The 24,156-nt window shown below is 40.5% G+C and overlaps 1 protein-coding gene across 2 annotated transcripts in view; it reads right to left on the bottom strand.

Moving 5' to 3' along the window:
* The window catches only part of cers6 (ceramide synthase 6), a 255,237-nt gene that overhangs the window by 108,205 nt on the left and 122,876 nt on the right, over positions 1 to 24,156 (bottom strand). For both annotated transcript variants that reach the window (XM_043693925.2, XM_043693926.2), the window contains exon 4: positions 15,988 to 16,045. In XM_043693925.2, the coding sequence (XP_043549860.1) occupies positions 15,988 to 16,045 (58 nt within the window). The remainder of the gene's footprint in view (positions 1 to 15,987; positions 16,046 to 24,156) is intronic.

The following is a 24,156-nucleotide window of genomic DNA, read 5'->3' as shown; positions in this document are numbered from 1 at the left end:
CTGGAAGTGTGTAGTCACTGGAAGTGAAACAAGGTGAGAACTTTTCACTTCCGTTTCTCTGAATGAAGTGAGTGGACTCAAAGGAGAAGTTGTCAATGAAAAAACTAGTTCAGCCAGGTGGATGTGGGTGGCAGTAAATGGGGACTGGCTATGTTTGGGAGTAGTTCAAGGAGGAAGTGGTAAACACTCAGACCATCTGATGGGAGAAATGGAGATGGACGTAATGTACCTGGATGAAAAAGAAATACAGTGTCAGGAAAATGGCAATTGTTAAAGTGGCATCAGAAGAGTTACGAATTTAGATGAAAAAGAACTGGAAAAGGGGAGCGAAGTCACAAATAATATGCAATTGAAAATATCAATCAAATAGCAGGAAGTTCAAACAAAGATCTTGTAACACCACAGTGAATATTCAATAGATTTTAGCCTAGAGGAAAGTATTTTTTCAAAGTTTAAACAGTATTTATGGCATTCAAACATTACCAGCTAGAAATAAATGAAGATTTGAAAAATTTATGGAGGAATTGTAATCCCAAGAGTGCCATCCTTCAACACAGTTAAAGCATCTTCTGAGGTCAAAACAGAAGTGTATGAACATTGTCTGCCTCTGCCAGATTGATAATCCAATTCAATATATTGTCATTGATTGCATTACCTTTCATTTTTGCTGTTACATGCAATATGCCCTCACATCAAACACAGAATGTTTCAGAGAATTCTTTAGTATCAATTAATGAAACAGAGCCCTGTCTTGAAAATGAACATGAAGTGTTTACTGTGGAATTATTGTTTATTGATAAATGCATCCGATAATGTTTGATCTTAAAATGGTTTCCTGGAATGGGCTGATGACCCCCTCATTTGACCAGAATAATCAAGCTCCCATCTTCATCTCACAAACTTTACATCTACGAGACATTCAGATGATACTGAATGTCACAGCATAAATTATCAATGTGTTAGAGGTAGTTAAGATCTCTCCAGTTACTGCAGCATAACCGTATCACAAAAGAAAATAACAGAAAGCATTAAGTGACGGAAGACCCAATGGGTCTTGAGTTTCAGGTTTGACAACATAAGTGTGTGAATAGGAGTTATGCCTGGCAAAAAGCATTGTCAGAAATCCACTGATAGTTCATTTAAGTTTTTCGAGGAGGTGATTTGTGAAATTCGCAGATGAATCAATCCAAATACACAAGGACTGGGGGAGGTTGGGGTGTAATGAAAAATTAAGGAAGTGAAAGTTTCTACATTGAAAGTCTTGACTTCTGTGGCTGAACTGGATCTTACCTGGCTGGTGGTAGTGAAAGAAAGTGGTATGTGATGAAGTATTCTGATTCTGTTAAAAGTTAGAGAAGAGGGATACAATTGCTGGAGGTAAAGCTATTACATATTGTATAATGGGCCAATTAGGAAGAGTGGGATACTGAAGGCATTATTAGCTCCATGTTGTTGAGAAAGTTGAATATCATGCCTGCTACATAAAGAAAAATGAGAAAAGAATACATGGAAGTTCTGTGTGGTTGCTTCCAATATGTCTGGCAGATTAATGGGAAGGAAAGGAGTTCTCTGCCTTTGCTATACACTGAAATTCATTAGATTTCACTTCATTGTTTGACAGCATGGAAAAAATATCAGCTTCTGCAAACCTTGGTCCAATCATGTGAACTCCAGCTAACTCACCTCAATATGCAGGCACTGAATGAGGTATTTTCAGTCCTGGGGTGCCATCAGGGTGAGGCTGCAAAGTATACAGGGCAGTGTTGGAGAAACTCCAGGATGTTGGTCCAGTTACTCTTAGGAATTTAAATAACTATTTGATTTCTTAAAGTCTATTCCCCAACTGGTCAATGGCAACCAGAATTATGCTCCCAGTTCCGTTGGTGTAGCTACTATACCATGTCTCCTGACACCGGATGCTGCCTGAACTGCTGTGCTCTTCCAGCACCTTTAATCCAGCAAAACAAAGGAGCAACCAATCATCCTTGCACAAGTGCCTTTATTTTGAGGATTAGTCTGATGAAAAGTCCATGACAAGATTATCCCAGAATTTGAGTGCCTTCTGGAAGAGCCAGCTATAATAAGGTGCTGATAATATTCAGCAGTAGCTGTCCACATCTCAGAATTCTGGTCCCAGGTAGCATTATAATAGGACAAAGAGAAGATTGCACAGTAAGCAAAGGTGTGCATGGGGCAAAACTGATCAATCTTTTCGTACATAATTGTAATAAATCATTGGAAAATTTAATGCAAGGATTGCTGAGCATTTGACTTTCTTGTATGAAATACTTCTAATACTGAGCTTCAGAATAAGGATGATGTTGTTAATGATAAGATGCAAGGGAATCCTTAACTGTAAAGTTGAGAGGAGGTGATTGAGATTGTCAAATAATACTGCTCCAGTCATCTGTGAAGAAACACCAAATGACTTTGTCTCTTAACTATCTATTCACCTTTGGGGTATGCAATAACACATGGATCCAATTAATGCAGTCATCAAAACTCTACAAAATCCAGCAATTCTCTTTCATCTGTTTGGGATCTTTATAAAATGCATTAACCTCAGTATTCTTGCAAACATAAGGCATTAGCAATTTGCTTTAAAAGGGATTGCACAGCCAAATGGTTAATAATACCCTTTGAATGAAGCTGTCACAAAACTTCTGTAGGCAATTGATATGCAGATATAGTTCAGCAGTGAACTGATCTTCCCTAGGACTTCAAGAGTGAAGTCTAGCTGACTGACTCATGAGTTTTTTTGAACGATCTTTGAAAAAGGAAATAGGTCCATACATTCTATTGGGTGCTACTGCTTAATGACCTGACTATCCTGTGTGTTGCCTGATCAATCTGGTTTCCTCTACTACCTCTTGACTCTCTTCCCACCAGCATCTATACATTTTTTTTAATCTTTCAAATGACATGGACATTGCTGACTAGACCAACATTTATTGCCCATCCCTAACTGCTGTGGAGAAGGTGGTGGTGAGTTTCTTTCTTGAACTGCTGCAGTCCTTAGGGTGTATGGATAAGAATTTTGATCTGTAGTAGTACAGGATCATTTCCAAATCATGATGGTATGTGGTTTGGAGAGGAATCTGTAGATGCTGGTGATCCGGTTTTTCTGCTACCATTGTATTTCTGGGTGGGAAAGGTTCTAGGTTTGGAAGGTGTTATCAAAGGAAACTTAATAGGTTACAGCTTTCCATCACTTTTTTGACGGTTGGGAGGAGTTTTATAATGCAGTAATTGGTCAGGTTGATTTGACCTGCTTTTTATGGACAGGATATACCTGGGGAATTTTCTGCATTGTCAAATGCCAGTGTTGTAACTGTACCAGAAAAATATGGTTTGGGCCACAGTTAGTTCTGGAGTAGAGGTTTTCAAATACTATTGCCAAATGTTGGCACAGTCCATTAGCCTCTGCTATAACAAGCGTCTGTAGCCATTTCCTACTATTATGTGAATTGAATTGTCGAAGACTAGTATCTGTGAGGTGTAACCTTCGTGCCTCATAAAATCACAAATTTGTGAATGTTAAGCTGGAGAGTTCACATTCAGCTGCAACTTAATTTGCGGTAAATTGTTGGTTGACTTAAAGGATGATAATAAAACAATCAGAAAGATAATCATACAAATTAGTGTATATATATTCAAGTAAAAGTCAATTTTTTAAGTCTAAATTCTGTGGAAATATATAAGGGGTTGGCCTTCACATGAGTAATGTTATGGTTGAAATCCACCCTCTTCCATTGTCTTACTAGGTCATAAACAATTCTTACCAACTGTTCCCAAAAGTAGTTCAAATGGAACCAAAGGTATCTGTATTACTGAATTAATAAACACCATGGAAACAAGCATCAACTTTCATAGGCAAACATTTATCAATTGAAAAATATGCCATAAATACTAATTCATACAATTTCAGTTCTTTCACTATACCATATAGAACCAGAGCATGCACTGAACATGTGCTAAAATGCAAAAAAAAACTACACATCTGCAGAATCAAATAATACACCCCAAGCTGCTTCTTGAATTATATGATTATGTGGATCATCAACATTACATCCACCAGCATTCACATTCTCAGGTGGCCATATCATTCTACAAAAATCATCTATGCTATCAACGGTATTGGTTTTCCCAGATATCTTGAATGATTTGACATCCACCTCCATTTTAATTTCATTTCAGGTTTCTACAACCTACTCATATTGAATTACTGATGTCATAACTTGGAGGCTGCCTCTCTTGGTGAATGTTTTTGCTCCTCTAATTACCCAGTCAATTCACTTTTTTCTCATGTTATCACAGAAGACTTTGTTTTAAAGGAAATTCATTGGTTAAAAAAGGCTGACTTGACCACTTGGAATCACCACTGTTTTGCCATCTAATTTCAAATGTAAAATTATTGCCAAGATATGATTTGATCATGTCACTTCAACTTTGCTCACCATTTGACGGACTGGTATGTCAACATCTCTGAGAATCTTATCCATGTTCCTAATTCAGGCCAATCCAATCCCCTTTTCGTCATAAATTTTTAAATTGCGATGTCATCAAGTTTTATGTTTCCTCTGTTGCACATTTATTTCTAAGGATTTGCTTAAGCTACATCGAAAGATTCCTCCAATCTCTAACACTCTTTTTCAATATCTTGATTCTTGCTGTGCACCACATTACTTGTCTAATTTATGTTTGGACTGTGCTATAGAATCTGCTGTTTCTTCTTGCTACAAAGTTGGCATATTAGTGAAGTGGGGTTAGTGTGACATCAGTGTACACTGATAAGGTGGTAATGTTGACATTGTATGTTGATGCATGCAGGCACAAAGAGTTGAACAGTCACTTCAATGTTGTGATATTGTTTGATTCTAACAAGTAAGTTTGCACCAGAATAAGTTTGACTTCAGTGCTGAGTGGGTGATAAGTACAAGCTTGGAATTTTTTGAGGGCTCAATTTATCCATGAGCTACATGACAGATGAATGATAGCTTGCCGAAATTAACCTTTCCATGAGAGCAACCATTGCTTTAGTATACAAGTAGTCTCCAGGTTATGAATCGTTCTGGTTTTGAGTCCATTTGCAAGTTGGAACACAACGCAGGACAATATAAAGTAGATGATTATAAGTACCGGGAATATTCGTATCATAGAATCATACAGTGCATACGAGAACTTTCAGCCCATTGAGTCTGCACTGATATGGGTGAAACATCCAACCTACAACCTAATTCTTTTTACCAGCACTTATATGTCAGAGCTTCAAAACCATACCTCTGTATGGGATCATGTTCGTAAATACAAGCACTCATTAGTTAGATGTTCATAAATTGGGGACCCCCTGTATATAGTATTTATTTTTCCTGAAACAGAACATACCTGTAAACATCACATTAGCAACAAAAAGAATTCTGACTGTTCAAAGTTTGGGAGAAGATTTGTAGCTCGGTTGCTCGTTGTTGTGGTTCTGTTCGCCGAGCTGGGAATTTGTGTTGCAGACGTTTCGTCCCCTGTCTAGGTGACATCCTCAGTGCTTGGGAGCCTCCTGTGGAGTGCTTCTGTGATGTTTCCTCTGGCATTTATAGTGATTTGTATCTGCTGCTTCCGGTTGTCAGTTCCAGCTGTCCGCTGCAGTGGCGGGTATATTGGGTCCAGGTCGATGTGTTTGTTGATTGAATCAGTGGATGAGTGCCATGCCTCTAGGAATTCCCTGGCTGTTCTCTGTTTGGCTTGTCCTATAATAGTAGTGTTGTCCCAGTCGAACTCATGTTGCTTGTCATCTGAGTGCGTGGCTACTAAGGATAGCTTGTCGTTTTGTGGCTAGTTGGTGTTCATGGATGCGGATCGTTAGCTGTCTTCCTGTTTGTCCTATGGGGTGTTTTGTGCAGCACTTGCATGGGATTTTGTACACTACATTGGTTTTGCTCATGCTGGGTATCGGGTCTTTCGTCCTGGTGAATTGTTGTCTGAGAGTGGCTGTTGGTTTGTGTGCTGTTATGAGTCCTAGTGGTCGCAATAGTCTGGCTGTCGGTTCAGAAATGCTCTTGATGTATGGTAGTGTGGCTAGTCCTTTGGGTTGCGGCATGTCCTCATTCCGTTGTCTTTCCCTTAGGCATCTGTTGATGAAATTGCGGGGGTATCCGTTTTTGGCGAATACATTGTAGAGGTGTTCTTCCTCTTTTTGCAGTTCTGGTGTACTGCAGTGTGTTGTGGCTCTTTTGAACAGTGTCTTGATGCAACTTCTTTTGTGTGTGTTGGGATGGTTGCTTTCGTAGTTTAGGACTTGGTCTGTGTGTGTGGCTTTCCTGTATACCTTTGTGGTGAATTCTCCGTTTGGTGTTCTCTGTACCATCACATCTAGGAATGGGAGTTGGTTGTCCTTCTCTTCCTCTCTAGTGAATCGGATTCCTGTGAGTGTGGCGTTGATGATCCGGTGTGTGTTCTCTATTTCTGTGTTTTTAATGATTCCAAAGGTATCATCTACATATCTGACCCAGAGTTTGGGTTTTAGATTAGATTAGATTACAGTGTGGAAACAGGCCCTTCGGCCCAACAAGTCCACACCAACCCGCCGAAGCGAAACCCACCCATACCCCTACATTTACCCCTTACCTAACACTACGGGCAATTTAGTATGGCCATATCTTTGGACTGTGGGAGGAAACCAGAGCACCCGGAGGAAACCCACGCAGACACGGGGAGAACGTGCAAACTCCACACAGTCAGTCGCCTGAGGCGGGAATTGAACCCGGGTCTCTGGCACTGTGAGGCAGCAGTGCTAACCACTGTGCCACCGTGCCGTGCCGTCCAGGGTTGAATTTGCGGTAAGACTACTTGTTCTAACCGCACTACCGCTTCTGCTATGAGTCCAGAGATGGGTGAGCCCATGGGTGTGCTGTTGATTTGTTCATATATTTGGTTGTTGAATTCTGACTGTCCTAAGTTGGAAATATTAAAGAGTGCACAAATGATGTCTGGGCTCAAACATAATGACTGATTTCTATGAACCCTTTTGTCTGATATGCTGAGTTTAATGTTTGTCCAGGTTAAGAAAAGGATAGAACCCTATTTCTGCCATTTAACGTTGCTCTGTGATTCCTGGATCAGCCATTTGGAGCCTCCCTGCACCTGTAGAAGCAATGTATCAGTTGGAATATTAAAAAGGTGAGAAGAAGGATTCCCATCTTTATTTCTATTTGAAACACTTGCTGGATGTTCCAACACACTAAGAAAAAGCTAACACTGTAGTCTGTAGTTGTCTCTAAATTTCTACATCCTGGTGCTGATATTAGGCAAATGTTCTGCATATGTGCTGCTCCTGTTTAGGTTCTCAGTGAAAAGGACCAAAGACAATGAGCCCTATACATTTTTGGAATGTTACAGTATAGACACAGACTATTTAGTATTCAGGTTTGTTTCGTTATGAGTCACATAGCTCTCCTGCTTGCTTCCGCTACTCTTCAATATCCCTGCTTCCATAGACTTCATCAAAGATGTCTAGCAAGCAATCTTACATTTTAAACATTGTGATACTTCTTGTGTCTATGTTAAATTTGCTTTTAAATTGAATTTGTGTCAATTTTTGAACAAGGAAATTAGCACAGAAATATTCCTAATGTTTCATGACCACATAGCAAAAAATTTAAAATTACCTGTAGGAAATTTCAGTTCAGTTTGACTTATAGTATTTATAAAGGAGATTGAACTTTAACGGTGAATTATGCAATTTTTACTACACTGTTGACATTTGATTACTGAGAATCAATGTTAGCAGCTTCTGGTTCTTCCACTCAAAGCACTCTTACTATTTATGCAGGCTAATTCGGTTTCCGTGAAGCGTATCTTATTTTCTAAGACATAGCTGTAATTAATCCCATTGAAGACATCTATCCCTTTTATAAATCTCGCATTTCCAATTGGTAGTTCCTTTACTTAAAAGTGAATTGGGGTCAGAAACATACATAGTCTGAATGAAGAAGGACTAATTTTATGATTATATGCTTTACAGGAGACACCTCACAATTTCTCAAACTCAGCACTGTCAGTAGAAATGACTGCCTGAATGGAAGCACAGGCAGGGAACTCCGAACAGTGGCAAACAAGAACGGGTTACCACTCTGCTCATATTTCTTTAAACGTTCATTCTGAACTCTGCACAACTAGACAGGAATTCTGATCATTGTTCCTTTGTAGATGCGGAATGTAGCTTAAATTAACATAGTACCCCTGTTGTGCAGATGGGGGAAGTCAATCCATGTCCCCTTTGCAGCAGTCAGTGAGTTCAGCAGTGTTCCAAGACTTAAATGTCCAGCAGCACAGCCAGACACTTTGACAGCTATTGTGAAAGGTTAAGTATGTAAGGTAAGTGTGGGGCTAGGATGGCAATGTTTAAGGGATTAGAGTACCAAAGTGAGCAGGGTACAAAGTGGGAGTGTTGGCAGAGTAGCTAGCACTGGTTAGGGATTGGGTTGGGGGAGTGGGTTGTGAGGGAATTTGGTGCCAGATGGTGGGGATGTGAGGGCCAGTGGAAAAGGGAGTTGGCTAGATTTGGAGGTGGGAGTGCAGCTCTGATGGAGGTCGCAGGTCCTGGGTCTCAGGGGTTCAGGATAACAGCAGTATTGGATGTCAAGGTAGGCAGGGCTTCAGGCCAGATCCTTAGGAGTGGGTGGAGAATTTCTGACTGGGGTGTGGAGGGGATTGTGAGGAATATGAGCTACGGGCAGTTAAGATGTGTTATGTAAATTGTGTGTGTGTGTGCGGTGAGGGTGGGACGGTGGTGAGGTCAACTTCATAGTTACACAGAAGTTACACTGTGTTTTTAATCATATGGCATTCCTGAGGAATCTTTTAACTTTGTGTATGTTTAGCCCTCTGAATTCTCCAACACAGGGGAATGGTCCAACAGAACCTTCAATCTCCTGTGCAATTCCCACAGAGTCTGTTGCATCTGGGATTCCACAGGGTCCCAATGCACAACTCCAGTCTGCAAGGGTTAATAGCATATCTAGGCCACGTTCTTGTAAAATTTGCCCTCCCAAATATCACTGTTCAGAAACTGAACCAAATATATTTGAAAACACAAGAAACTGAAAATAAATTGTCCCAGTTTCTTGAAAATAATTATTTTTATAAATTATTGAATCCATTCGTATTTGCACAAATAATGAATTAATGTAATAAAAATTCATTTAGTTTGAAACTTTGTGACAATTCAAATGGTTGCAAGCACACTGCTCCATATCTGAGTAAGAATATTAGCTTGGTCTCTTCCATAGTTAACACGGTATACCACAAAGGAATCCATTAGCTCAGTTGGCTGGGTGGCTGGCTCGTGAGGCAGAATGCCACCACAGTATGGATTTAATTCCCACACCAGCTGAGATTGTCATGGAAGTTTCTTATTCACAATATCTTTCTCTCACCTGAAGTGTAGTGACCCTCAGTTAAACCACCATCAGTCATCTCTCTCTGATGGGAGAGCAACCTTATGGTCTCTGAATGCTATAGTGACTTTACTTTTTTATTGTTACCCAAAAAGGAGTACTTAAACCTTTTACCCTGGTATTCTTCCCTTGTGACAGACAAAAGGCAGGGAACCAACTCAGAATTTAATTTTAAAAACTCTTTTTTATTTTAATTCTTTAAGTATAATAATCAAAGTAAAACTTACATTTGTTGCAACATTTACTTCTTATTTCATCTAACTTAACTTTAACTCACTTTATTTAACTTCACTTTACCTTACTTTACTTAATTCACATTTAACTCCAACTCTAACTTTAGCTCTATAAGTTTGGCTTGAATAAATTACTATCATGATTCGAGTGGTGGCTAACTTTGTTCTCTGCTTAGATCTTGCCTCAAGGTTCTTTATCTTCTCTGGAAGTGATTTCAGGGCACATGCTTCTCAAATGTGGTCTCAAAGGCTACTCCTGAGAAAATCTTATGTTCTGTTAACTTGTTTGAAAATGTGTTCCATTTCCAAAATGATCTCTGGCACTCAGCCAATGAATTGATTCATATCCTGATTACATTGTTCAATCCTAGCCAATGGATCTTACTGGTAAACGATTCCCAAATGTTTCCACTACATCATAAACAGTGACATTCCATGCTCCACGTATGTCCTGAGACAAACATAAAACCTGCTTTATTTTGTCAGGGAACCGCAGGTCGCAACATATCCTAGCTATAGTTTTAACTGAGGTCAGTGTATAAACTAGCTTGACTAAAATTTCCAGCATGCTCAATTGTAGCTCTTTCTGCTGCTTGTCACCTGACCACATTATTATAAAACCATTCTGGACTGATCACTGAAACTGTTCAACAACTCTACTAATATTACATTCACAACATATTTGTAATTTTACACCATATTACCAATCAGCTGAATGCAATCATGTGTATCAACTTGCCTAACAGTCAGTACAAGTTGAAGAATGTTCTCTTCATGTTTCATACACTGTGAAATTGAAACATGACAGCTAAAAGTTACAAATAGTCAAAATAACACACAATTATAATTGTATTACAATTGTATTACAAATTGCAATTGCAAAACACATTTCTGATTTTAACAGTGATTCTGTGGGAAATGGGTGTTTCATTGGCTCATAGGTTTCAAAGAACTAATAGCACTGAAACAGGCCGTTAGACCCACCAAGCCTGGGCTGACTCATAAGGCCCTTTGAAACTAAAGTCCATGTAGACAACATACATTGCCCTACCTTCATCAATCATGTTTGTTACTTATACAAAAACTAATCATGTTTGTGAGACATGACCTGCCCGTACAAAGCCATGCTGCCTATCACAAATATGTCTAGATTTTTCAAAATGTGATTAAATCCTGTCCCTAAGAATCTTCTCCAATAATTTCCCTACCACTAACATAAGGCTTACCATCATATAATTTCCCAGATTATCCCAGTTACCCTTCTTAAACATACGTACAACTCTGGCTATTCTCCAGTCTTCTGGAACCTCTGCTGTGACTGAAGAGGATAAAAAGACTTCGTGCAAGAACCCAGCAATTTCCTCCCTTGCATTTGTCAATATTCTGGAATAGATCCCATCAAATCTTGGTGAATTATCTACCTTTATGCTTTTCAAAACACCCAGCATTTACCCCCTTTTTTAATATTGTCATGCCCTAAAATAGGAGAAAGTGAGGACTGCAGATGCTGGAGATCAGAGCTGAAAATTGTGTTGCTGGAAAAACGCAGCAGGTCAGGTGGAAGGTGTTAGTAAAGTGGATGAACTGTTCAACCTCCTCGTGGGAGCACGAGGTAACGCCGATACAGTCATCGATGTAGCGGAGGAAAAGGTGGGGTGTGGTGCCAGTGTAGCTGCGGAAGATGGACTGTTCCATATATCCGACGAAGAAGAAGGCATAGCTGGGGCCCACGCGGGTCCCATGGCTACTCCTTTGGTTTGGAGGGAGTGGGAGGATTGGAAAGAGAAGTTGTTCAGAGTGAGGACTGGTTAAAAGTCAGTCGAAGGAGAGTGTCGGAAGGATACTGGTTGGTTCGGCGGGAAAGGAAGAAGCGGAGGGCTTTGAGGCCTTCGTGATGGGGGATACCTCGTGCTCCTGCGAGGAGGTTGAACAGTTCATCCACTTTACTAACACTTTCCTAACACTTTCCACCCCGACCTCAAATTTACCTGGACCGTCTCAGACTCCTCCCTCCCCTTCCTAGAACTCTCCATTTCTATCTCGGGCGACCAACAACACGGACGTTTACTATAAACCGACTGACTCCCACAGCCACCTAGATTACACCTCCTCCCACCCTGCCCCCTGTAAAAACGCCATCCCATATTCCCAATTCCTTTGCCTCCGCCGCATCTGCTCCCAGGAGGACCAATTTCAATACCGAACAACCCAGATGGCCTCCTTCTTCAAAGACTGTAATTTCCCCTCAGACGTGGTTGACGATGCTCTCCACCACATCTCCTCCACTTCCCGCTCCTCTGCCCTTGAACCCCACCCCTCCAATCGCCACCAGGACAGAACCCCACTGGTCCTCACCTACCACCCCACCAACCTCTAGATACATCGTATCATCCTTCATCATTTCCGCCACCTCCAAACAGACCCCACCACCAAGGATATATTTGCCTCCCCTCCCCTATCAGCGTTCCGGAAAGACCACTCCCTCCGCGACTCCCTTGTCAGGTTCACACCCCCCACCAACCCAACCTCCACTCCCGGCACCTTCCCCTGCAACCGCAAGAAATGCAAAACTTGCGCCCATACCTCCCCCCTCACTTCCCTCCAAGGCCCCAAGGGATCCTTCCATATGCGTCACAAATTCACCTGCACCTCCACACACATCATTTACTGCATCCACTGCAACCGATGTGGCCTCCTATACATTGGGGAGACAGGCCGCCTACTTGCAGAACGTTTCAGAGAACACCTCTGGGACACCCGCACCAACCAACCCAACCGCCCCATGGTTGAACACTTTAACTCCCCCTCCCACTCCACCAAGACATGCAGGTCCTTGGCCTCCTCCATCACCAGACCATGGCAACACGACGTCTGGAGAAAGAGTGCCTCATCTTCCGCCTAGGAACCCTCCAACCACAAGGGATGAATGCTGATTTCTCCAGCTTCCTCATTTCCCCCCCACCCCACCCCCAACCTTTTCTCTGTCCCAACCCTCGGACTCAGCACCACCTTCTTGACCTGCAATCTTCTTCCTGACCTCTCCGCCCCCACCCCATTCCGGCCTATCACCCTCACCTTAACCTCCTTCCACCTATCACATTCCCAACGCCCCTCCCCCAAGTCCCTCCTCCCTACCTTTTATCTTAGCCTGCTTGGCACACCCTCCTCATTCCTGAAGAAGGGCTTTTGCCCGAAACGTCGATTCTCCTGCTCCTTTGATGCTGCCTGACCTGCTGTGCTTTTCCAGCAACACATTTTTCATGCCCTAAAATATCTAGACTCACCATCCAACATGTTCTTCTTCTTTATGAATACCAACGCAAAGTATTTATAAAGGAATTTGTCCATTTCCTCTCGCTCCATGCATAAATGCCCTGTTTTGTCCTTGAGTGGACCTACCCGTTCCTTAGCTACCCTGTTTCTCCTTATATATTTATATAACATCTTGGGATTTTCTGTGATCCCATTTGTTAAGGACATTTCATGATTCCTTTTACCCCTCCCAACTCCTTGTTTAAGTTCTTTCCTACTTTCTTTATATTTGTTGATGGATGTGTCTTGTATGTAAGTTAGCTCGCTGAGATTGAAGGTGTGTTTTCAGACATTTCGTCACCATGACTAGGTAACATCATCAGTGAGAGTCTCTGGTGAAGCGCTGGTGGTATGTCCTGCCGCTCTATTTATAGGTATTGGTTTCTTAAGGTGGGTTATGTCCAGTTCTTTTTCTCAAGGGGTGATAGACAGGATTTAAATTGATGTGTTTATTGATGGAGTTCTGGTTAGAATGCCATGCCTCTAAGAATTCTTGTGCATATCTTTGTTTCACCTGTCCTAGGATATGTGTGTTGTCCCAATCAAAGAGGTGTCCTTTTTTGTCTGTATATATAGAAACTAGTGATAGTGGGTCATGTCTTTTGGTGACCAGTTGGTGTTCATGTATCCTGGTGGCAAGTTTCCTGCTAGCTGGTTCAATGTAGTGTTTTTTACAGTTCTTGCATGGTATCTTGTAAATGACATTAGTTTTGCTGGTAGCATGTTATGAATCCTTTAGGTTCATTAGTCGTTATTTAAGTGTGTTAGAGGGTTTTAGGGCTACCATGATGCCAAGAGGTCTGAGTAGTCTGGAAGTCATTTCTGATATGTATTTGATTTAGGGTAATGTGGCTATAGTTTTTGGTTGCATTGTGTCTGCTTGTTTGGGTTTGTTTCTGAGGAATCGGCGGATTGTGTTTATTGGGTACCCATTTTTCTTGAAAACATTGTATAGATATTTTTCTTCTGCTTTTTGTAGTTCTTGGGTTCTGCGGTGTGATGTAGCTCATTGAAGTAATGTCTTATGCAGCTCTGTTTGTGAGTGTTGGGATGATTGCTTCTGAAGTTACGTATTTGGTCTGCATTTGTTGTTTTTCTGTGGACACTAATTTGAAGCTCTCCGTTAACTAGGAATGGGAGTCTGTTGTCATTCTCCTCCTCTTTTGTGAATTTTATGCCTGTCAGGATATTGTTGGTGGTGTAGTATGTTTTCTCTAATTTGTTCCGTTTTGTAATGACCAAATGTCATCTATGTAGCGGACCCAAAGTTTGGGTTGGATAGATGGGAGGGCAGCTTGTTCAAGTCTCTGCATTACTGCTTCTGCTATGAGCCCTGATATTGGTGATCTCATGGGTGTTCCGTTGACTTGTTTGTAGGTTTTGTTATTGATGGTGAGGCACAGATCTACTCGTTTGAGGATGTTGTCTTTGCTGATGAAGTTGGTGTTGTCTGGTATTTGTGGTCTTGGTTTTCCTAGTAGAGATGCCAGTATTTCTTTGGCCAGGTCGATGTTAATTGATGTGAAAAGGGCTGTAATGTCAAAGGAAACCATTATTCCATCCTTTTCTATCTTGGTGTCTTTGATGATGCTGAGGATTTCTTGGGTGGAGTGAATGGAGTGGCGTGAATCTTCAATTAGGTATTTTAGTTTTTGGTCTTGTCTTAGGTTTCCTATAACTTACATATGGCTTCTTTTTCTTTTTGCCAAAGTTCACAATTTCTCTTGTCATCCAAGGTTCCCTAACCTTCCAATTGTTATCCTTCATTGTCACAGCAACATGCTAGTCCTAAACTCCAATCAACTGGCCTTAAAATATTCCCACATGCCAGATGTGGGTCTACCCTCAAACAACTGGCCCCAATCTTCATTCCCCACCTGAACTGTCCCAGAAGACATCACAATGATCCACATATCTGCAGCCCTTCCTCCTAAAGCAAATCTTTAGCCATACATTTAACTGTAGTATTTTCCTATTCCTAGCCTCACTGGCATGTGGCATGGGAGTAAACCTGAGATTATATTCCTAGAGGTCGTGCTTTTCAATTTACGATCTAACTTGCAGGACCCTGTCACTCTTCCTTCCTATGTGATTAGTACCAATGTGTACCATGACCTCTGGATGTTGGCCTTGCTTTTGAGAATGTCCCAGGTCCGCTCAGATACATCCTTGACCCTGGCACCAGGGAGGCACCACATCATTCTGGAGTCTCTTTTGCAGCTGCAGAAACACCTGTCTGTGCTCTTGACTTCAGAATCCCTTATTACTACTGCTTTACTGCACTATGACTCTCCCTGCTGTACAATAGTGCCACCACTGTGGCTGCTGCTATCGCTATCCCCTGATAGTAATCCCCTGCAACAGTATCCAAAATGGTAAACTTGTTAGAGAGTGGATAGCTACTGGGGACTCCTGCACTGTCTGTCTTTGAACGATCATCCATCTTAGATGACCATCTCTCTAAAACTGCACACTCCTAAGTGTCTCCAACTTATCATTGTATTCTAAAAATGCACACAACTATCACGTAAGTTCAGGAAACATCTGGCAACTTATCTTCTATACAGTTGGAATAGGTGAAGGTCTTTTGTGACACAAATAATCTAATATCAGTAGATATCAAGTATGCATTATAATTTACTTCTGTGTGAATATTTAGCTGGCACCATTTTTAGTAATTTAAATCACAGACTGTCAGACTTGCCTTTTTTCTTTGCATTGTCCATAATTAGAATGTCTACTCAATGGCCGATTAGCATATAGCTCTACTGTTAATATCTGTTGCATGTTGGATATAATGACAACTGAAGCATAGCATTCATCTTCAGACATGTTTCTGAGACTTATTCATATATCACAAATTCTCCATGCCTTCATACATTTAAACAGTAAGCAGACATGATTATAAATCATGCTTTCATTAACATTTACGACTAAACTTAGTGAATGGAACAAAAGACATTCCAATATGTTTCAAAATGCTGAAGCCTTACCTTCTTCAGAAACCTTACACCATAGGAAAATATGTAAAGGTAAAATGTAAACTTCCACCTGTAGAGAAAGAAAACATATGAGAATCATAAGGAAGCAGTTACTCATTGCAATTTATTATTAGAGACTCACAAACTCAGTAGCAACAAAATTAGAATATGGAGCAGCTATGATGCTACAATACAAATCAATAGTTCGGTATTCAGATGAAACAGGTATATTTTTTGTGCAAATATATGTTTACAGAATATGCTTAGTTTTAGTTGTTGAGCAACAATGAACAGAGTATGGTAGTGCATGGAGTTGTTATCATTGGTCTGAGCTTTGCTTCAGGTACATTGCATTCTTCATTTCAAAAAATTAATACTTCTTGGTTTGACTCACAATTGAAATATTAACATAAACATCAATAAAGAATTATACTCAGTTAAAATGAAAAGTGTTAATCAATCCATTACTTGCACTGTCCATTTTTAGCTGTATAAATCTATTTAGAAGTCTCTGCCTGACATATAATGCAATGTAACACAGCTTTATTAGATAGCACATTGTTGGTAGCGAGCAGTGGCAAGACGTAGGGAGCTAAATTTGATTTTATGCTATGTGTTTGTTTCAATGATTGTGGAAGCAATGGCCTAGTGGTGTTTTCACTGGACAATTAATCCAGTTTACCCAGGTAATATTCAGAGGACCTAGGTTCAAATTCCACCATGTTAGATTGTAAAGTTTGAGTTTTAAAAAATTCAAATTACAAGTCTAATGATGACTATGAACTCATTGGCAATTGTCAGAAAATCCCGCTTGGTTCACTAATGTCCTTTAGAGAAGGAAACTGCCATCCTTACCTGGTCTGACCCACATGTAACTCCAGACCCACTGCAATGTGGTTGACTCTTAATGGCATTAGGGATGGGCAATAAATGCTGGCCTAGCCAGTGACAACCTCATCTCAGGGATGAACAAAAAAAAAATTCCAGTCAGTATGAACCTCACTGTTGGTTGGTTGGACACATTAGCAAAGAGCAAACAGCATCATTTAAAGTTAGCTTTAACTGCTAGAAGGTAGCATCTCATAAAGGGGAGGATTATGACTAGAACAAGTATGTCCATTCCCAATTCCCCAGAGGGCAATTAAGAGTCAACCACATTGCTGTGCGTCTGGAGTCATATGTAGGTGTAGGCCAGACCAGGTAAAGAAGGCAGTTTCCTTCCCTAACAGACATTAGTAGTCCAGATAATCAGCAATGGTGTCATGATCATCATTCAACTCTTAACTCCAGATTTTAATTGAATTCAAATTCCACCATCTGACGTGGAAGGATTCAAATCTGGGTCGTCAGAACATTACCTGGGTCTCTGGATTAACAGTCCAGTGATAACAGGCCATCACCTCTCACTGTCTCATGCATCAAGTGACACTAAGCTAGGAAATCTTGAAGAGTGACACAACATGACAGAGTGTGTTTAAGACGTTTCGTCCCCTATCTAGGTGACATCCTCAGTGCTTGGGAGCCTCCTGTGAAGCGCTTCTGTGATCTTTCCTCCGGCATTTGTAGTGGTTTGAATCTGCCGCTTCCGGTTGTCAGTTCCAGCTGTCCGTTGCAGTGGTCGGTATATTGGGTCCAGATCGATGTGCTTATTGATTGAATCTGTGGATGAGTGCCATGCTTCTAGGAATTCCCTGGCTGTTCTCTGTTTGGCTTGTCCTATAATAGTAGTGTTGTCCCAGTCGAATTCATGTTGCTTGTCATCTGCGTGTGTGGCTACTAAGGATAGCTGGTCATGTCGTTTTGTGGCTAGTTGGTGTTCATGGATGCGGATCATTAGCTGTCTTCCTGTTTGTCCTGTGGGGTGTTTTGTACAGTCCTTGCATGGGATTTTGTACACTACATTGGTTTTGCTCATGCTGGATATCTGGTCCTTCGTTCTGGTGAGTTGTTGTCTGAGAGTGGCTTGTTGGTTTGTGTGCTGTTATGAGTCCTAGTGGTCGCAGTAGTCTGGCTGTCAGTTCAGAAATGCTCTTGATGTATGGTAGTGTGGCTAGTCCTTTGGGTTGTGGCATGTCCTTGTTCCGTTGTCTTTCCCTTAGGCATCTGTTGATGAAATTGCGGGGGTATCTGTTTTTGGTGAATACATTGTAGAGGTGTTCTTCTTCCTCTTTTTGCAGTTCTGGTGTACTGCAGTTCGTTGTGGCTCTTTTGAATAGTGTCTTGATGCAACTTCTTTTGTGTGTGTTGGGGTGGTTGCTTTCGTAGTTCAGGACTTGGTCTGTGTGTGTGGCTTTCCTGTATACCTTTGTGGTGAATTCTCCGTTCGGTGTTCTCTGTACCATCATGTCTAGGAATGGGAGTTGGTTGTCCTTTTCTTCCTCTCTAGTGAATCGGATTCCTGTGAGTGTGGTGTTGATGATCCGGTGTGTGTTCTCTATTTCTGTGTTTTTAATGATTACAAAGGTATCATCTACATATCTGACCCATCCACATCCATGAACACCAACTAGCCACGAAACGACACGACCAGCTATCCTTAGTAGCCACACACGCAGATGACAAGCAACATGAATTCGACTGGGACAACACTACTATTATAGGACAAGCCAAACAGAGAACAGTCAGGGAATTCCTAGAGGCATGGCACTCATCCACAGATTCAATCAAGAAGCACATCGATCTGGACCCAATATACCGACCACTGCAACGGACAGCTGGAACTGACAACCGGAAGGGGCAGATTTAAACCACTACGAATGCCGGAGGAAAGATCACAGAAGCGCTTCACAGGAGGCTCCCAAGCACTGAGGATGTCACCTAGACAGGGAATGAAATGTCTGCAACACAAATTCCCAGCTCGGTGAACAGAACCACAATAACGAGCATCCGAGCTAAAATTCTTCTCACAAACTTTGAAGAGTGTGTTTAAGTTTAGTCCATTGAACTGAAGTTCTTGGTAGACTTGGTAGAAAGGAGAAGTACCCTGATGTGGTGCACTATAAAGTTAGTGAGAGCAGATAGCTGTGAAGGTCGATGAAAAATGAAAAGGTGCAAGGATGTAGATACAGTTCAAGGAGTTAATTCACTGCACATGATTGATGAAGGTTATATATTATATACTACTTTTTTCACACAAATTAACGTGTATACACAGGCAAAAGTGAAATTCTTGAAACCAAAGGTTTCAGGCAAACATCATGGGATCAACTTTTACATGGCTAAGCTTTTGAGGGGTTTGCAGATGTGCTTGATTTAAACCCATGAGAAACCTAAACAAAAATTGAATAAAGTAGACTCTAATGAAACTAATGTTATGCCTCACTAGGTAGCACTTGGGAAGCCAAGCACAGCTATTCCCGGAGTCATCACAAAACTTTAAGAATTTATCAGAATATGCGAATGCTCTCCAATTTACCTGTCTGTTTAGACTTAGGTGAATAGAAAACTTGGACAGATTTGTGTACTTATCAAGAATTATTATTTATTTCAACTCAACAGATTTAAGTATTGGTAAACAACAATAAACTGTCAACAAATAATCCTAATAGTTAAAATTCTAAACCCCCACCCTTATAAAACTTCCATCATCTATACAGATAGACAAAAATATTTGGTCTTACGAGTGCAGAAAAAAGCCTGGAAGGCAGTTCAACAGTCTCAGCCTACAGGGTTCAAAGAGATGATCGTTTTGCTTGTCAAAACTTCCTGCTCTTTAATAACTCTTCAATAGATATTTTTCACTTCCTTATAAGATTACAGAGTGACTGATTCATAAATTATAAAGTCCCTGATGAATTAGTTAAAAACAACAGCCTATAGACACAAGCTGGCTTTCTTCAGATGTCAGGTACTTTATACTGCTGGGGGGACACCACCTATTCAAAGGTCTGAAAGCTTCTGGCAATATTGTCTATACCCATAAACTGTTCAGCTACCTGGAGCCAATGGCATAGTTATTCACAACAAGAAACTGCAGATGCTGGAATCCAAGGTAGACATGCAGGAGGCTGGAAGAACACAGTAAGCCAGGCAGCATCAGGAGGTGGAAAAGTCAATATTTCGGGTATAACCCATCTTCAGGACAGTCCTGAAGGACAGTCCTGAAGAAAGGTTATACCCAAAATCATAGTTATGGCAGGTTGATGGCTTTTGTCATCAACAACTGCTCACCACAGCACAATCAGCTACATGTTACCAGCCAAATCTCACTTTGTACATATCCCCATCTGCAACCAATCTCCTCCACTCATTGAACAAAGCTGCAGTGAAAGCACCACTTACAATACTTTCTTTTAAAAAGTCCAGCAATCTCTGCCTTGGTTTTCAAAATCGTCCTTCTCCCATTTCAGCCCACAATAAAAAAACAGATAAAGTAAAAATCCATTTTGATTATCTAACATTTATTAATTTTGGAACATCACAAATTGTACATTTTTCAGCCAAGATTTTATAAAAGCGTGTAACAAATTAACTACAAGCCTTCACATTGAAATCTTTCAAAATGACTCTGATTACCTTTGAATCTCTGGTCTAGTCATCCCCATCAGCCATCTTACATCATTGTATAGATCTTCCAAGTCTTCATCACTGTTATTGTGAGTAGTAACTTTGATATCCTCATTCCATAAGAAATTGTTTTTACTCTATGTGTGTACATTCAATGTTTCACATTTCAGAAATGATTTACTGGGATAATACTGGGATCAAGGTCCATCCAGGCATCCAAAACATCATTGACACAAAGTTGTTGGTGAGAGTGTTTGCATATTCCATCCTTTGTGAAGACTTCTTCACCTGGTAAATCCAAGTGATCCACATCTTTTAGATTCTGTCCAAGAGATTATTCATACACACATCCAAGAGTGAACAATATTCTTAAACCGCTGGGAATATCTGTCACATCAGGGTTAGTCAATCTTACATCACTGCCTCTACCATTAATGAGGTGGGATTTGAGCATGTCTTAGGCTAGCAAATGCTTCTTTGTATCGTCCACCTGGTTTCAAATTCCAGATTGCTTTGATCCACACTCCAAGAACATTCATCCATTCAACTTTTCTCATGAACATGATGGTAATACCTTTCTGAAATTTCTCATTGGAAAACTTTTATTTGCATATCATTATCAGCTTTGATTTTGCATGATCCAGATGAGATACAAAATTGGAACCACTGCAAACTGCTTGTCATCTTTACTTGATTTTTTTCACTAATTTTGCAACAGTCTTGTTTGTTTTTATGTCAAAGTTCATCAGTATTTTCTCCATTTTTCATTTGCAGTGAATATGTGTCTCTCTTCAGTGGAATTCAATGGTTCAGATGGCAGACATTGGAATTTTCATGTTCTGATGGCAGAGTAAACCATGCCTTCTCATGAATCTGGTGCACCAAACAGCATTGGCTATGAATTTTGGAATACCATTGTTTTTCTGTTAGTCTTGAGGTTCATAAACGTATGCTTTTTTGGGGTTACATCGTTAAATTTAAGGTCAAATAAAGGAACTCATGTGATCTGTTCTGCAATCTGCCTGATATGAATCGCATTACTGTGGAGAAAGTTATAGAGAAAGCTAACGTAAAGGTTAGATTACAGGCTTTCCTAGAATACCACTAAATATCCCAGTTAGTGTTATGGAGACTGCTTAGATCTCCAAGAGGCAGAAGAGTTAGAAACTATAAACTCCCATGATTAGTTATTCAGGAATGCAGGTGGATCTTTATGACCAAATTTGTGTCAAGGTAAAATGAGATTATATCATTCATGCAAAAGGGAAAGTCTGCAGGAAAAGAAGACTTCACTGTCTATTACAGCTCTACATTGGAACATTACCAGCTGAGAGAAACCAGGAACAGAAATAAACCTTCAGGAGTTAAGAATACCAATGTAAAGTACACTATAAACAGACCTATGATTTTTTTTTCTAAAGTTGGATTAAGAATTTAATGGGGTATTTCATTTGGTGATTTAAAAATAAGTTGCCCACAAAAACAGAGGCAGATTGAGGTGGGTCAGTTCTGTGAAGGCAGTTGTATTAAAAAAAAGACAGAAAGTAATTTGAGAAGAAAACTCAACCTAAGTGCATCAATTCCATGAAAGCACATGACTGCAGTCAATTGCCTGGGAGAACCCCTGTAGTTTTCTTGGGTAGAATACTTGTACTATTGAGTTTACAACAGAACAAAAAGTCATTAGTTTAGTTTAATTTTGAATTCAGCACACAAGGTTCCAGGAGTTCAGAGCAGAAAAATTCTCCTTGCGTAAATACCAAAATTTTTGTTCAGTTGAACCACTTAGTGTAGCTGAAGTCTATTAGTTTCATGGAATTTCCAAGATTGAAGAGTTTGGATAAAATTCCTAAAGTTATTTGAACTGCAAAGGTTCAGTCCATCAGAACCGAGAAATGGACTTGGCCAGTGGACTTGGAAAGCAATCATAAAACTGTCTCTGAAATCCAAAGGAAACAAAACAGGAATGAGCTAGTTCAATAAGGAAGTAAAAACTTGAGAGAGCAGTGAATTGTTTTCTGAAAATGAGGGTCTGTAAAAGAGTAGTGTTTGGGAACAGGTTGATATATTCTTTTGCTGTTAGTGTTCAGATCTTTCTGACTGTCATATATACATATGTTTTCACTTTTTTCATACAATCATATAATATAGAAGAGATATTTCAGCCCATCAAATCTATACTGCCAAAAATTATTACCTACACTAGTCCCACTTTCCCACACTAGGCCCATAGTCTTGAATCTTATGTGCTCATCCAAATACTTAAAGGGTGCAAGGTTTCTTGCCTCAACTATCCCCTCAGTAGTGCAAAATGAAAACATTTTTCCTTGAATCCCCTCCATACCTCCTGCCTTTCACTTTAAAATTATGCTGTCTTGTTATTGACTCTTTAAATAACGAGAACAACTGCTTTCCATTCACCCTGACTATGCCACTCATAATCTTAATCACCTCTATCAGACCCCCCTCAAAGTTCTCTATTCCAAGCTTATCTAGCCTCTCTTCATATCTGAAATGCTCCACCCCAGGCAACATCCTTCTGAATTTTCTTTGCACTCTTTTCAGTGTAATCATATCCTTCCTAAAGTGTGGTGACCAGAATTGCACACAGTACTCCAGCTGTGGCCTAACCAAAGTTCTGTACAGCTCCAACATAGCCTCCATGCTGTTCTAATCTATCTCTCAATTGACAAAGGGAAGCATCCCATATGCCTTCATGACCAGTCTATTAACCTGTCCTGCCACCTTCAGGAAACTGTGGACAAGCACCCCAGGATCCCCAGTCCCTCTGAGCTTCCTAGTGTTCCACCATTCATTGAATACTCCCTTATCTTTTTCCTTCTTACAAAGTGCACCATCTCAATCTATCAGAGTTAAATTCTATCTGCTACTGATCTGACCAATCCATTTTTTTTATCTTCTTTAACTTAACATCTTCCTTCTCACTGTTAATCTCCACCAAACCTTGTGTCATCTGCAACTTATGGATCAGCCTTCCCACATTCCCATCTATATTGTTTATGAATTTCATAAACAATAAGGGACTCAGCACTGATCCCCATGCTATGCCACTACACACTGGGCTCCAGTCACACAAACAGTCTACCACCACTGCCCTCTGCTTCTTTTACTAATCCAATTTTGGATCAATCTAGCCAAGTTACCCTGGCTCCAATGAGCTTTTATCAGAATCCCATGTGGATTTTGTCAAAGGCCTTGCTGAAATCCATATAAACACTTGGTTACCTCTGTGAAAAGTTCCAACAGATTAGTTAGGCATGACCTCCATTTGACAAAGCTGTTCTGATTATCCCTGGTCAAACCTTGCCTCTCTGAATGGAGACAAATTTTATCCTTCACTATTTTCTCCATTACCTTCCCTACAATGGATATTAGACTCATTCACCAATATTTCCCTGGTCTATCTCTACCACCCTTCTGATATAGTTGAACCACATTAACTGTCCATTAATCCGCGGTCACCTCCTGTGTAGCCAGAAAAGATTTAAAATTTTGGGTCAGGGCCCTGTAATTTCATCCGTGTCTTCCACAGCAGCCTCGGATACAGCTCAATTGGACATGGGGATCTATCCACTTTTCAATCTGTCAAAACCTCCAATACTTCCTTGCTTCTTATACAAATCAGCTCAAGAACATCGTAGTCTATCATCTGGA

Source organism: Chiloscyllium plagiosum, unplaced genomic scaffold (assembly GCF_037043375.1).
Source record: "Chiloscyllium plagiosum isolate Xiang-an unplaced genomic scaffold, Cpla_swu_hap1 HiC_scaffold_7, whole genome shotgun sequence".
Taxonomy (NCBI): Eukaryota; Metazoa; Chordata; class Chondrichthyes; order Orectolobiformes; family Hemiscylliidae; genus Chiloscyllium; species Chiloscyllium plagiosum.
The sequence above is the reverse complement of the archived record's forward strand: the minus strand, read 5'-3'. Positions and strand labels throughout refer to the sequence as shown.